At 32.8% G+C, this 14,969-nt stretch overlaps 1 protein-coding gene across 10 annotated transcripts in view; it reads right to left on the bottom strand.

The window, feature by feature from the left end:
* Positions 1-3,036: 3,036 nt before the first annotated feature.
* Bru3 (bruno 3) overlaps positions 3,037-14,969 on the bottom strand; it is a 651,773-nt gene continuing 639,840 nt past the window's right edge. For 9 of the 10 annotated variants that reach the window (XM_026627538.2, XM_026627772.2, XM_026628151.2 and 6 more), the window contains 8 exons: positions 13,164-13,334; positions 12,683-12,797; positions 11,107-11,283; positions 10,244-10,333; positions 8,384-8,461; positions 7,680-7,856; positions 7,326-7,492; positions 3,037-7,216 (listed from right to left, as the gene is read on the bottom strand). In XM_026627538.2, coding sequence (XP_026483323.1) covers positions 7,365-7,492; positions 7,680-7,856; positions 8,384-8,461; positions 10,244-10,333; positions 11,107-11,283; positions 12,683-12,797; positions 13,164-13,334 — 936 coding nt within the window. In that variant the 3' untranslated portion in view covers positions 3,037-7,216; positions 7,326-7,364. The remainder of the gene's footprint in view (positions 7,217-7,325; positions 7,493-7,679; positions 7,857-8,383; positions 8,462-10,243; positions 10,334-11,106; positions 11,284-12,682; positions 12,798-13,163; positions 13,335-14,969) is intronic. The other variant, XM_026627695.2, reaches the window with a different exon arrangement.

The raw sequence follows: 14,969 nt of genomic DNA, 5'->3' as shown, positions 1-14,969 counted from the left end.
TTAAAATCATTGATATCTGTTCTTGGAAACGGAATAAGCGAGCAACTAGTTAACTTATGCCTTCTGGCGAATTTCTCTAACGAAAATTAAGCTCTCCGCTTTGTAAGAGTTCAAAATCCATTAAGGAAAAACGACAGACGGTTTGTACTCATTAAAAAGGTAAGTATTTGCCGCGTGTGAAACACTTCAAATTAGACTAATTTAAAAACTTTTAATACTTACGAATGCAAATCAACACATCACTTATATTAAAATAGGAAAACCTAGTCCAGTAGATTTTTTATTTATGTAGCTTATATTAACAACATATTATATACTTCTGATTTGTTGACAATAGCAAACAATATGTTATTCCCATCAATATATTACAAGTATTATAAACAGTTTGCATAACGCTGACTTATTTCAATCCTCTTATTTTACATTGTAGCAAATCTATGGTATATAAAACTATATAATTTCAAACACAGGGCATTCTGACATAAGCAGCTATCTGAGATTGTTATTAAAAATGATTTTACAATTTTTCCTTATATCGATCGCTAATCATCATGTTCTATAATTAAATTGAAAAAATGTAAGTGTAAAATACACAAGTTGTCAAATGTACAATTTGTCTTATCAAAGATGTAAGATTATTTTATGTGTTCGAGCGAAACGGAACGGTCATGGGAGACAGTGAGTATATAGAGGGTTCAATGGACGATCTTTACAAGCGTATATCACAGACACCTGTAGAGGCATCCTTGCTAAGCTATTTGTAAACAACACTGCTCCGCAAAAAATTAAATAAAACATTAATCAGCATGGCTTTTAATGCATAATTTAAACGCAAAAGGTATATTTATGTAATTTTGTATGTATTATTCAAAGTAATATAAATCTTAACTTACATAGCAGGCCAGGCTGTTTACTCTTAAACTATTCCAATATAAGTTATCCAGAACAATGTGTGGGACAGTGGTGTATACTATCACACTGTGCAAGCGAATGTGATCCGAATAGTTTTCTATACATGGACCAGAATTGTTCACACATTTGATCGCCAGATTGTCCCTAGTAAATTGTAGGCTTTTTTTAAGACTCGATCGACTAAGTGTGATTCAAGATACGAAGGAAAAATGAGAAAAAGAAGTACGTTTTTTAGGACAAGTTCAAATTTAACAGTTTTTTAAAATCGATTATAAAAATATATGAAATCTATGGAAAACTAAATTTTCGAATTTAATTGATCTTTATATTTACGTACATACAAAATAATAATGGTGTGATAACATGAATCTACCTTAGTCACTTTTAATATGGCAAATGCTTTTTTTAGATTTTTAATGATTATGAATCTCTTAGCATAAACACAGCGACACCCTGTCACCCGCCCGAGAGAACCCGGGGCAAAACGCTAGTAAGCTCCTAAATTAGATATGACGTCATAATATATGTATTTATGTATGTACATTCTGGAACTGTGAACGTTTCCTTTATCAAATCCTAGAATTTGTTTTTTTTTTTTAATATAAGGAAATGCAAAGGATAATACTTATAGGATAAGAAAGAGAACCTTATTTTGATAAATTGTTTAGTTTTAGTAGTTTTAAAAATTATTAATATTTTTATATAATATTCATAATGACTCACTTTGAATTATTTAGCTTTTCGACTTTCCATCGTTTAAATATATTAATTATAAGTAGCATATAAATGAATTATAATGCAAAAATATATATATGTACTTCCAATTTAAATAAATTGGCGGAGATTCTTAAGCTTAGAGGACACAATCAAATAACGAAATTAAGTCACAAACATATCAATGCGTGCGAAACTTAAACATATAAGAGTTTTGAAGATAATTTAGATATATTAATACAATATTAGTGTTCTCTATTTGTAGTTACTATAAGCTGGGGCTGCAAATAGAAGCAATATAGTGATTACGGACGGCGCGTTTTTTAAAATCTTTGACGTTACATCGACTCCATATAGAGTATCTGTACTGTCAATAGCAGGACTGTACGTTATCATCTCTAACTATATAATAATTTTCACTAAAGTAATTTAAACCTTATTAACCAAACGGTTATACCATTTATTCATGACCTACCGTTCTATACGAAACACTTTTTATTCATATTAAATTCTAAATGTTACTTATACAAAACAAAAATACGAAACAATATTCTGGATAACTTATCAAAACATTTCTTTACATCATAATTTATAAGGATTTACGGAAATTTCATAATCACGTGATAAAAAATATTAAAAGCAAACAAATAAACTTCTCGTTTATCTATCTAATATTTTTTTATAATTCCGAGAGAAAAAAGTTTTTATTTTTTTTTAAATAATTAAGTAACCATAAAATAAATAGTTAAAATTAGACAAGTAAAGAAGTGCTTGAAGCTAACTATGCTAAGCGACAGACAAAATAAATAAAAATGGCGATATGACTAGATCTTCTTGTTACTAGGATCTACAATTCATAAAAGCACTATGCGCATCTCTTCATATCTTTATTATATAAATAGATATAATAATATGCTTAATAATTTCAAAATCTAATATTTGTTTATTCCCGATTGAATATTGGCAATCATCTTATTAACTAGCATCGGACGGCGCTCAGTGAATGAGGCGTTCATAACGACGCGGGCGCGTTTGACATCGGCACTCGAGGCGCCGCGAATATCTTGTAACATGTTGCGCGCGCACCGCCCGATGGTCTACACAATTCGCATCAATAATCCGCTTTCAATTCTTGTATCGTTAACTATTCTTTCAAACATTCTTCAATATGCCAACCGCTTTAAAGGCTACGCGAGCGCTACGACGAAGTAATTTGCGAACGATATAAATATTTACTTTATAAAATTTTTAGAAGTTAAATAGTTTTTTAATCAAATTCGATTTCGTAATACTAGGATGTTTATATTGATCGATTTCAGCAAAATTTGCCGTCGTTGATGACATGAAATGTAGGGTGTATGTATGTATGTTATGCTTGTTTCAGTTGCGGCACATTTTGTTTTATTTATCTTTTATAAGTTGTTACGTAATGATAAAAATGTTTCAATAGAAATAGTCGCTACCGAGGTGACAAGTGAATGAGGATACGTCGATATACAAGAATTATAGATGAAGAAGATGAATGTGCGGGTCTAGTGTAAAATAAAAGGCGAAGCTAGTTTATTTAAGTCGCGAATGACATGATATAGTATTGGTTACGCTACGATAGTGTCGAAAGAGTATAAAAGATTCGCGACAGACTACAGTGGACCCGAGAGTGAATCGGCGCGGGCGCCGCCGCCGGGAGGCCGATGTGCGACTACTCTCCGTACCGTCGTCCTCTGACTTTTCACATCGGCGGTACCGACCAAAGGTAAGTATCGGTCAAGTTGTTTAGGCCGAAGTCAGTGAACGAGGAACGAACTGAGAAAGTTCGGCAAAACCTGCCTACATGAAAAACATTTAGATACATTTAAATAATTGCAAAGCTTACCCTGTATCCTAGAATCACTTTGTGGGCGATCGTTTTATACATTCAGAGAGGTCATTTAATCTAGTAGAAACGATTGCTATGTTGCAATATTACAAGGGAAGTTTTAATTTTTAATCAGTATAAAGATACATAAGTACAATATTATTAGTTGAACTTCGCCGCGGTGCGCGTCGAGTTATCGAGCGTGTTACTTCTACTTTACCCACGAGGTGATAAAATCGGCAATCGATATATATTTAGTAAATACGTTTTCCGCTTTGGCATCGATTTAGTCAGTAATCTACCAGCAAGCGGCAAGACGCAGGAGCAGCTACGCCTGCCGCCGCCCTCCGCAGTCAGCGCTGCACCTTCGACCCGAACTGGCCTATCCGTAACATAATACAATTATTGATCTATTCGCGCTGATCCCGTTTCGATGCAACGTTATATCACGTATACATGAATCAAACAATACGAGTATAATATGTCGCGTTGACTGTGAAGCGACTTTATTAGAGGCTTATTATAGAAGAGGCCGCCTCCTCTGTAACGAGACCATGTCACGAATAATTTAAATAGTTAACATAATTAATTATATGAATTAAAAAAAAAAGAACTAAAACAATTCAAAAAGCTTAACAATATTGCACGAACATGAGATAGAGATAAAATAACTAGATACCTACGATTTAAACGATACCAATACAATTTTCAATTATCGTTTCAACTTACACGGCTTATTAATAAATTAAACGCCTAAAACTAGAATACTATATCAATATAATATAATTATTTTGTGTAAATATAAAATTCTATGTCTTGTGGTGAGAGTAATATTTGACTAGAGGCGGGCGGCGGCAATTGCTACCGCACGAGGTAAGCAGACATTTTTAACAATACCTGCACACAGAAATTTGCTAGACATTCGATCGACCTCGTTTGGAATTACACTAAAAATTCCAAAATAGTGACTTAGAACAAAATAATTGTAGTTGTCTTCGCTCGTCATTCCTGTGCACAAGTTAGTTAACCAGAGACATCTGCGCCCCTTATTAATAAAAACACATGAACCTACGTGGGACAAAAAAAAAATCTGTGTGCGGTTACTCTTCCTTCGATATCTCGTTTACGTTTGGTAATAAAATATAGAAATAATTCGTCTAATTAACTGCGGGAACATTCACTTTTGTTCGGATCATGTTTTTTAGCGGACGGAGATTTTTAGCTGTGACTTTTGTTAAATAAAAAAAAAATCTACAACGAAAAATTTTAAATGTTTTCGATTACAATTTATTTTTGGTACCGATAACTACATTATACCGAAGACTAATTCGAGAAAATTCATAATTATGTCTGCATTTCATTCCAAACGTCGAGGTTAAAGGTTGCTCATCTATATTTTTATAAATAGTGTGCTAACAATATGAAGCCATGAAAAGTGATTTTGGCGTGAGGAAAAGATAAACGCAATTTCAATAGCCCTTCCTTTACTTCACGTCAAAAATATTTATGCTCCAAGACACTCTTTATAAAAATAGAATTATTTATGCCAAAAACGTTTACGCCAATCTACGCTTAATATGCATTTAGTAAGGTGGTAAATGGCACATACATTTTTGACCGATGTTTTTAAAGCTGTTGTTTAAACAACGGCACACCGGGGTACAGAACCCGCCCGCGCGCACGCATTAACATCTAAGGTATCTCATATTATTATAATTTTATATTGGTACGTTTTGATTATGAATCTATGTTTTTTTCTGTAGAAATTACGCTAGTATTTTTGTTATCTGTATCGCACCCTCACTGTCGACTCCCCGGACGTATTTCACTGCTTTAACACCCTAACATGTATAGATTATATATGTTAATATATAGACACACACACGAAATAATATATGGGGACGCACGCTTTTTGAATTGACATCGCATTTCTGCGAATGACCGCCCGCACACACATTATATATATTATATCTGTACAATTTCCTACTATATATTATGTATAAATTCAAGGCGTTTGATTTATGTGGGGGGCAATATTTAACTTTTTATAGAGTTTGGCACGTGCGAGAACCGTCCCCAAATATAATGTATTTTGACTAAAACATTGAAGACTATCTACAACTCTTCTAGGTATAATCGGTAACGAATTCCGACGCGCCAATTTCTATTCTAAACAGTTGAAATTATTGTCTATACGTACCATAGTGGCATGATATTTGCCTTGTTAACTTTTTATCTTATAACCTGTAACAATGCTTCTGTTATCATTATGAATCTCTTCTGATTCAAAATGTTATCCAAGATTTAAAATTTAGTAACAGATCGGCAGAACGATTACGTTTAATTGTAGTCAGTTTTAATAATACTCTTAACATTTATTTAGAAGACTTTAAAGAATAAAATGTCTTACCTTAATAATGAGTTAATATTAGTAACCAATATTACAGTTGTAAGATTTACAGCAAACGAAAGAATCGAAGCACCACTCTATGAAATTTATATTTATATATCAGTATGCGGGCAGTATTGTAGAGCGTGACAATTAATATGCATAGACGGCCTGTACAATCCATTATTTTGATATTATATTTTTATATCACAGCCCATTTTGGAATTTACAACAAACGAAACAGAATATTTCAAAATGAAGATCTTAAGTAGTCGGTAATGTTGAAGTGCACTTCGCTTTGTACACGGCGTTATATGAACATTCAATTTAATGTCATCAACTTTGTGTTTATTTAATTTTACTAACATGTAGGTGGGGTGCTGAGCTGACCATTGAGAAAGTTTCCCTTGGGATTGGATAACGTAAAATATCAAAATCTCATATGCTATATACAATTTATTTTAACTATTAAATCATATAATCGCTTGAAAGCAATGGGGAATGTTTTATAGTTTAGTATGGAACGTCAATCACATTTCACACATCTTTCAAGCAATTCGATTTCAGATTAAAAATCAAATTTAGCTTTAAGAATTTACAACTCTTCAAAAAGGTACAGCTCAGCGTAATAGCTTATCTGACACACACACCGATAAAATTTAACAAAATATAGGACAATACTCCGATAGTGATATATACCGCAGCACTTATATTTTATCTGTGATCGTACGGTGGGGAGGCAACAGTGTCCGCGAGTGCCGAGCGTGGACGCCATCTTTGTAGAACGACTCGCGCCAAAGACTATCAGCGCCATCTACACTATAAACGAAACAACAAAACAGACAAAGACGCGCGTCACACCTCGGCGTTACAATTTATGCAATATACAATAATTAAAATACATTTTTCTTATCCTCAACTTACTTAATAAATTCAGTTTGGCTTAATTCAAGCAAATAACTAGTATAATAAATTTATGTTAAAAGTTTTCATTTAAACATTAAGTACTTAGAAGTAGAAGTATGATTACGAATGACAAAATTTTTATAACGTGTCATTTAATAATAATAATAATTTAATCAAAGTTAATAAATTGTATATATAATAATATAATAGAGTAATTTAATGATTAATCGATAATGATAAGAATGAAGCTTGCCTACACGCTGATCAATAAATTACATTAACTAATACGGTATACATGCCGCGTGGGCTTGCATATTTCTTTAAGTAAGTAATGTAGTTAATGATATTTACTATACAATTAATGTTTATTTAATTCCTTAGAATCTTTGATAATACGCAAATGTGCGTGCCGCGGGCGTACGAGACCTGCCGGGAGCCTTCTGGAACGAAAGAAAGAAATAGATTAATAAAGTTTATATTTTACAACAAATGCTTTTTTATTCTTAAAAAAACATGATGAAAATACACAAACGTCTATGTGGATCTCACCCTGGGCATTGCGGGTGCGCGCGGGGACGGCATCATGGGTTAATAAGGCCGGTTGGCATCCTTTGGCCGTTTCAGCTGAACCTTTAGCCGCTTCATGCCAATTTGAAAGCCGTTCATCGCCTGGATGGCCGCTTGGGCTGACGACGGGTTATCGAAAGATACAAAGCCTATAGTGGAATAAAAAAATATTTAGAAATAAATAAAATTTTATTTTAACGTTATTTACTTTTTTTTATGTTATTTACTTATTGATTAACTATCGCTTAAGGATATTTTCTATATCATCCTTTTTCTCTGACCAGTATTATTTAGAATTTTATTTTAGTAAAGAGACAGCTCTATATGTTCACTTACCGAAACATTTGCTTTGGTTAGTGGCACGATCAATGAAGACCTTGCTGCTTATCACATTCCCGAACGGGAGAAACATTTGCATCAGTTCAGTGTCGCCGAACTCCTGTGGTAAATGATATATGAAGAGGTTGCAGCCTTCCGGCCCCGAAATTGAGCAGCCTGGAAATACGAGAAAATCTTTAAAGAACTCACAAATCTGCCTTATAACACCAACATATAGATAGAAGTAATACGTCACACATTAAGAATGGCTGAAATTGTGAAGTAGATTCAGATTCTGGAATTCTGGAAATAAATTTAGGGTACATTTAAACATCAAGAAGCACAGTAGCTAAACAAATGATACAATTGTTACAAATTAATGCCAGTCGCAAAGCATTCTTTAATATAACGCTGTACAGTCGTGCGATGTTCTAAACAGACGTAATACAACACATCGATACTCAGGAAAACTTCATCTAACCAACGACACAAACGAATCTGGATTAGATGAAATTTAATTCAATTTGGTTAAGTTACTTTATAATGTAGAAAAGTTTAAATTGGTGTTAAAATAACAGAATAGTATAAGCAAGGAAGAGTTTTTTTAAAATATCGATAGTTCTCAATCAAGCAGTGTCATTGTTTAGAAGTTATGATTGACAGACCAAAGTAAAGTTGACGACGAAATCAGCTAAATCTTCACAGCTCAGGGCTCAACTTACCTTCTCTCTGCGCAGGCGCAATGGTAGACATCGGCGCTGGTATGGGCTGCGGAAACTGTCCATAAACCGCTGGGTAAGCTGTAGAACATTAATATGCATTTTCACAATGAACACCTATCTTATTGCGTGTAGGTCATGCATTACCAGACTGACGATGTAATCAGACGAAAGTGGTAACAATAATCCTTTTTTTTTTAAATATATTCTTTTTTTAAATTTAAATAAACGCCGAGATTTTTCGTCTTTATTTATTAAAAATTATCAAGGGGTATCTTGTGAGGCAAATTAGGCTTTTAGTTACCTTTTTAAGAGGTTAAGAACAGTACAGGTACTTTGAATCCAATTAACGAATTGTATCAAAATTAGCTTTATGAATGTGCTGTACCTATCTATTGATATATTCAATAATATCATTTAATTATAAAAAAATAGAACTTAAAATAATATAGACTGATTTTATTAATAATCTAAGAGTCTTAGCAGTACGACGGTTGTTATTTTTTACTTTTTATATTAAACATTTAATATGTCTGATTACAGAGTCGTCGCAACAATACATTCATAATAAAGCTTACTATATATTTAACGGATGGGGTAATATTAACATTAATCACGTGTTTTTTTTAATAATAAATAAAATAAAATAAAAACATTTGAGTCGGTCTGTAGCGAAGTTTAGTGTAGTGTATTTTTTGATTTGTGTATTTGTGTATATTAATAGTTGTTCTCTATGCAAAAATGTATAGTACATAAAGGTAATTAACCTTCTTTATGCAAGAGTGATTTTTAAGAAAAGTGATGTGAAATATATATATATTTTTAATTATCAAGAAAGACTGACTAGCAAACGAGTTAATTGGCATAGTGTGTAATGGTCATCAGTGTCTATGAGCATTACAAGATTTATGTCACTCCATACAAAATCAATACGCAAGTCACGGGCTCTAAGACATCAAGAATAAAAAAGACAAAAGTTAAAGTTTTGTTATGAAATACGTATTCTTGAACGGATCCTATAAATAAAATAGACGATATACGAATATATAGGCTAAACAAAACATTTATATGTATACATTTAACAAACTACTGGATATAATCAGACAAAACATCAATGTGCTAGGATAACATTTTGCATACATCTCAACATACATTATATACTATTTATAATACATAATATAATAGTAGATACACATTTGTTTTGCTTTGTTTTTTTTTTAATTTAATAAGATTAAGACCTTATTATTGAAATTCTATATATAATTCCTAATTAATAAGACTTTAAACATAATTTTACATTCGTCAAAGATATTAAAATCTGAACGTAAATCATCACAAAATACATAATGATGAATTTTATGTTGGTTTATATTATATTCGTTTCTGAACATAAGAAAATGTAAGCAATAATAAATTTCTAAAGATTATAAATACAATAAGCAATATTTTTTTTCGATTTGTCAGATGTCAAATAAGGATTTACTTTTGTTTGAAACTTTTACGAGCACCTGGCTTGTTTGGTTTGACTTAAAATTGAACTTTTATTTTATTACAAATATCTTTAAGCGAACAACATAACAGAATTTATCTATACAAAGTGTACGAAGTAAACGAATATTTGAGGTGATGTGAAGCAGACATCCATTCAATACCAAATGTATATCTAAAACGAATATGCGGTGTATTATAATACAAATATCGCACATTGATGATTTTTAATCAGACGATAATTTACTTGCTAACGGAATAACCTAAAATAAATTAAAATGCTCTTGTTCTTTGTCTGATTGTTGAGTCATTTATCGAATGATTAGTAATCGGCAATGTGCGGTTAGGTTTAAGCGCATCGTCAACGTTACTCACCGACGCCGGGGAAGGGCTGCATGCCAGGGTACGCCGCGTGTTGCAGCGCTGCCTCCCCGTTGGGTATGCCCTGCGCTGTGACGGGGACAGCTGGAATAATACAATATTGCTTTAATAAAATTACCTTACATTAGCAGCCTGTAAATTACACATGCAGGTTTCCTCACGATGTTTTCCTTCACCGCCGAGCACGAGATGAATTATAAACACAAATTAAGCACGTGAAGATTCAGTGGTGCCTGCCTGGGTTTGAACCCGAAATCATCGGTTAAGATGCACATGTTCTAACCACTGGGCCATCTCGGCTCATTTAATAAAATACTCACAGCTTATAGTATAGGTAGAACGGTTTCCTTTATTACAGAGGTATACTTATTTATTTAAGCGTCAATAGCGCAATGGTTTACGGGCCGCCTTGCGATGTAAAAAGTCGCAGGATCGATCCTGAACCCTTGGGCTATTGTCGTCCCCACACCTAACACAAGTGATAAGCTTAAAAGGAGGGGTAAATAGGAATATTAGTAATTCCTTAATTAATTTGGGGCATTGCTAGTATTGATTTAAAAAATATATTTTTTTTTCTTTGAAAACATTAAATATGTCCAAAAAAAGATTTTTTATTTTTTGATCTCCCCATTCCTTTGAGATGAATTTGAGCTAGTTTACCCATGGAATGAATTATAAAAACTCGAAATGTTGTAATGCTTGCCCGTTTTTGTATCCACTATCTCCGCGATCACGCGATTTTTTGTCCAAACTACTGGGTCGATTTAGTGATATATTACCATGCGAACGGAGTATCAGAACATGACGATAACTTCTAATATCTATCCATTTAAATGGATATAATTATTTATACTTACGACCAGTGAATGTTTGATGGATGCCGTTAGTGTATACAGCTTCTTGCGGTGGCGGCTGGCCGTTAGCGGTCTGGGCGGCCATGTTGAACCCTGGCATCGTAGGCGATGGCAACGACGGCAGAGCGCCGTTCAGTGGCTGTCCGCCGCCAGTGCCTATCGCCAAACCGGAAAAGTTATCTGGAATGACAGACCCGAAAAGTTTTACGGTATTCTATATAGATATATGACATATATTTATTGATTTTAATAATATACATTTGTATAAAAAGATTGATTGCTGTTTTAAGTTTAATTAATGCTTTAAAATGGTGATTAAAAAGTTCTTGTTAAAGACTACTTGAATAAAGTTTGTCTTAGCTATTTCCTATTTAAAATAATTTCGAGTATATTTAATAATTAATATATTCCGCGTAATATTTTAACAAATATTTTATAGTACGTTTTATTATTTTGATATCAAGCTATTAATATGTCCATTCCTGTAACAGTTATTTTCAATGTATCCAGAATTTATTAAGTGAGTTTAGTTTAAAAACTTATCCCAAAAAAGGAATGATGTATTTAAAGAAAAGTAACGTTTGAGATAGATAGATTAAAAATAAACTATGACGAAAATATTTTTAGAAAGTGTAGTATATATGTTTAATTGATGAATGATGATCTGAAGTGTTTATTTGGTGATTAGCCAGGTGAGTGTATTTTTATGTTTATACTGTTAAATATGTAATTTACATTAATTAAGTTATATAGCAAATTGATTGTAATCAGTATTGAGAGATAACTACCTGTTATTATTTAAAAATTACTTTGTTTACTTATAAATTGGTTTTACTTTTTATTATACCTTCCGGTCTCACACACATATATATATATTAGTACGTTGACAGGCAAATGTTTTCCTGATTGTAAGACCCACACATTCAGAGGATTGCAAAAGGCGGATACATCGTTCCTTGCATATCAACGAGATGCCAATTATGCCATGTGTAATGTCCAAGTGTCCGTCATTAATGTAATTAAACCACATCATTATACAAAGTATTACTGTACTTTACTCTACCATATATCGTTCACCATAAAGAGAAAATAAATAAATTTAACATGGATACAGCCTAAATAAAAGAGACGAACAATTTTGGCGACCTTATCGCATAGCGATCTCTTCCAGGCAACCGACGGTGTAAGGATAGCTCATAGAATATGAGGTGGGTATTACTGTTCGATGAGAGAATGAAATAGAACTTGGTCTTGCACAAAGTCATTCGTAATATTTAGCTAAAGCATTTACATAATCAGCCTGTAAATTTCCCACTGTTGGTCTAAGGCCTCCTCTCCCGTTGAGGAGAAGGTATGGAGCATATTCCACCACGCTGCTCCAATGCGGGTTGGTGGAATACACAAGTGGCAGAATTTCGTTGAAATTAGACACATGCAGGTTTCCTCACGATGTTTTCCTTCACCGCCGAGCACGAGATGAATTATAAAAAAATTAAGCACATGTAAATTCAGTGGTGACTGAAAGCATTTAAGTCTATAGAAATGTGAATATATAAATTAGTTATTATTAATTTCTTACCCGAAGTTGGGGGCACAACTGAGTTGGCCATGCCGTTAAGCGCGTGTGACGCGAGAGCTGTCATTGGACTAATATAGCCCTGAGCAGTCGCTGCTACCATCAGCGCTGCTTGTTGCTGTAACAATTTAGAATATAATTAAAAAAAATAATGCTCCAGCCCTTTTCGCCATTTACAATTCATGGTTTCCTCAATTCATTTATATATTCATTAACCGGATTTCGGTAATTGAGTGTGGAATTTTTATAACAATCGGTAAAGTTACTCGCGTACTATTTTGCTATAATATTTCAGATTATACGGTACTGCATTCAATATCGTCATTAATATTTAAGACGTAGGAGACAAAACAATTTTTGGTACAAAAAATGTTCCATTTCTAGATCTGATTAATACTATCTACTATTTTAACAGTCAAGACTATAAAACAAAGTAAGTTTAATAAAAAATCATTACAGGTTCTAGCGATAAAGTCATACGCACTTGTAAGTCAACTTGCTCAGTGATGACCTGAGCGTAGGTCCCGTACGCCCCGAACTGATTGAAAACGAACGGGTTTAAGAGGCTCATGTTGCCGGCCATCTGCTGCATTCGACGCAATTGACGTTCCTTCTCCGTGTCTGCGAATTTAACAACAAGGCTCGAAGACGCGCCCTGAAACAAAGAAACAAACATTTACACATATGTTTCAAATCATAACATAATCGCTATGCGATCGTATTTTATAATCAATAAATTAACTTAATAAAATACCGCTAAAAACATAACCCTTGTTTTTGTACATTGCCAAAGACACGAAATGTTTCTTTTAAAGATAACTTGTGAACCGATGATCCTTAAAATTAATATCACTTTTACGCTAACGTTAAATATAGAATAAATAAAAAAACAAATTGAATGATTGTTTAAATTAGTCGTTCATAATTGTCAATTAAAAAAAAAAACATACAAAGTGACATTCCACTATATTTGATCGATTAGTAATCAAATCACAACGCTTGAACGGAGACGAGAGCTGAAAATAAGTGAAATAGAAAAAGAAACGTGAGCAAAGTAAACATAAAAAAAAACGGGACCAAGAAATATTTCAATTATCACTTAATTTAACGAAGTGTTGAAGGAGAAATAGCAATCTTTCATTACAGCCCTCGCGATGTCGGAGAGCGATATGAATTTAGCGTCCTCCCACCCTTTCGGTCTGTCTTTCATGTAATAAAAAAGTGCTCGGTGGCAAAATACTCGAGCCTTTAGAATTCGTTAGGACTGGTGGTTGTCTCGAGTTTAATTTGTCCAAGAAAAAATATTCGACTTGGTATTAAACGTACAATTCACAAATCTCCTTCAATATTATTGCTTGTGGATTTTCTAAATCAATTAGATATTTTAGATTCTTTTTTTGGGATAATTAATGAAACGAAACCAATGCTTACTTATTTAAAAAAATAAATAACAATTCTCTCTTATCGATCAAGAAAATTATATTATCTTTTATGAGTTATAGAAGCAAGAATATGTTTATAAAAACTATTTTAAAGTATCAAGATCACAAATGAGGTCCTTGAAGTGAATATCTCACAGCCAGCTGTTTTGATGTCGTCAGTATAACAGATATTACAGCATGATAGATATCTTGTCACTTCACCCCGAGTAACTAGTAATTACATTATGATAATTTAGAAATGTTTGTATCTTGTTAATTGAGCACATTAGCTTTATCAGAAATAATTTGTTTGATATATACATATACATTTTATACACAGAAGAAAATTTTCTTTTCTTAATGTCCATAATTATTTGTTCATATTTTTATTGGTTTGTTGTGTGAACTAGCTAAGTATTATTTTTTGTATAACGCACATCCATCACTAAAAGCACTTTAACAATTCGTATGGAGGCTAAACAGAATCCATCCACAACCCAAACATATTCAAATAAATGGGTTAAAAGTAAGAGGTTAATTACGTTTTTTGATGTGATTTTTAGTCATTAAGCATTAGTCAAACTTTACCAAAGCGCCATGAATAAGACAAAGTGTTTGCAGATACTATGCTATCGGAAACGCGCGAGATAATATATTTGGTTATCTCAATAACATGTACTAATTAGCAACTACTTCAGTTAAATTGATTCAATAGAACATAGAATAGGACGAAATATAACAATGAAATATTTTATTCATATATGCGATTTTCCTTCACTACAAAAACTACACATTAAAAAGGAAATCTAGCAATACGTCTTCTTTCACTATTTCCTTTCTGCTAAACGTAAAGCTAGTACTGAGTCCTG

Source organism: Vanessa tameamea, chromosome 10 (genome assembly GCF_037043105.1).
Source record: "Vanessa tameamea isolate UH-Manoa-2023 chromosome 10, ilVanTame1 primary haplotype, whole genome shotgun sequence".
Taxonomy (NCBI): domain Eukaryota; kingdom Metazoa; phylum Arthropoda; class Insecta; order Lepidoptera; family Nymphalidae; genus Vanessa; species Vanessa tameamea.
Note: the sequence above shows the minus strand (reverse complement) of the source record. Positions and strands in the feature narration are given on the sequence as shown.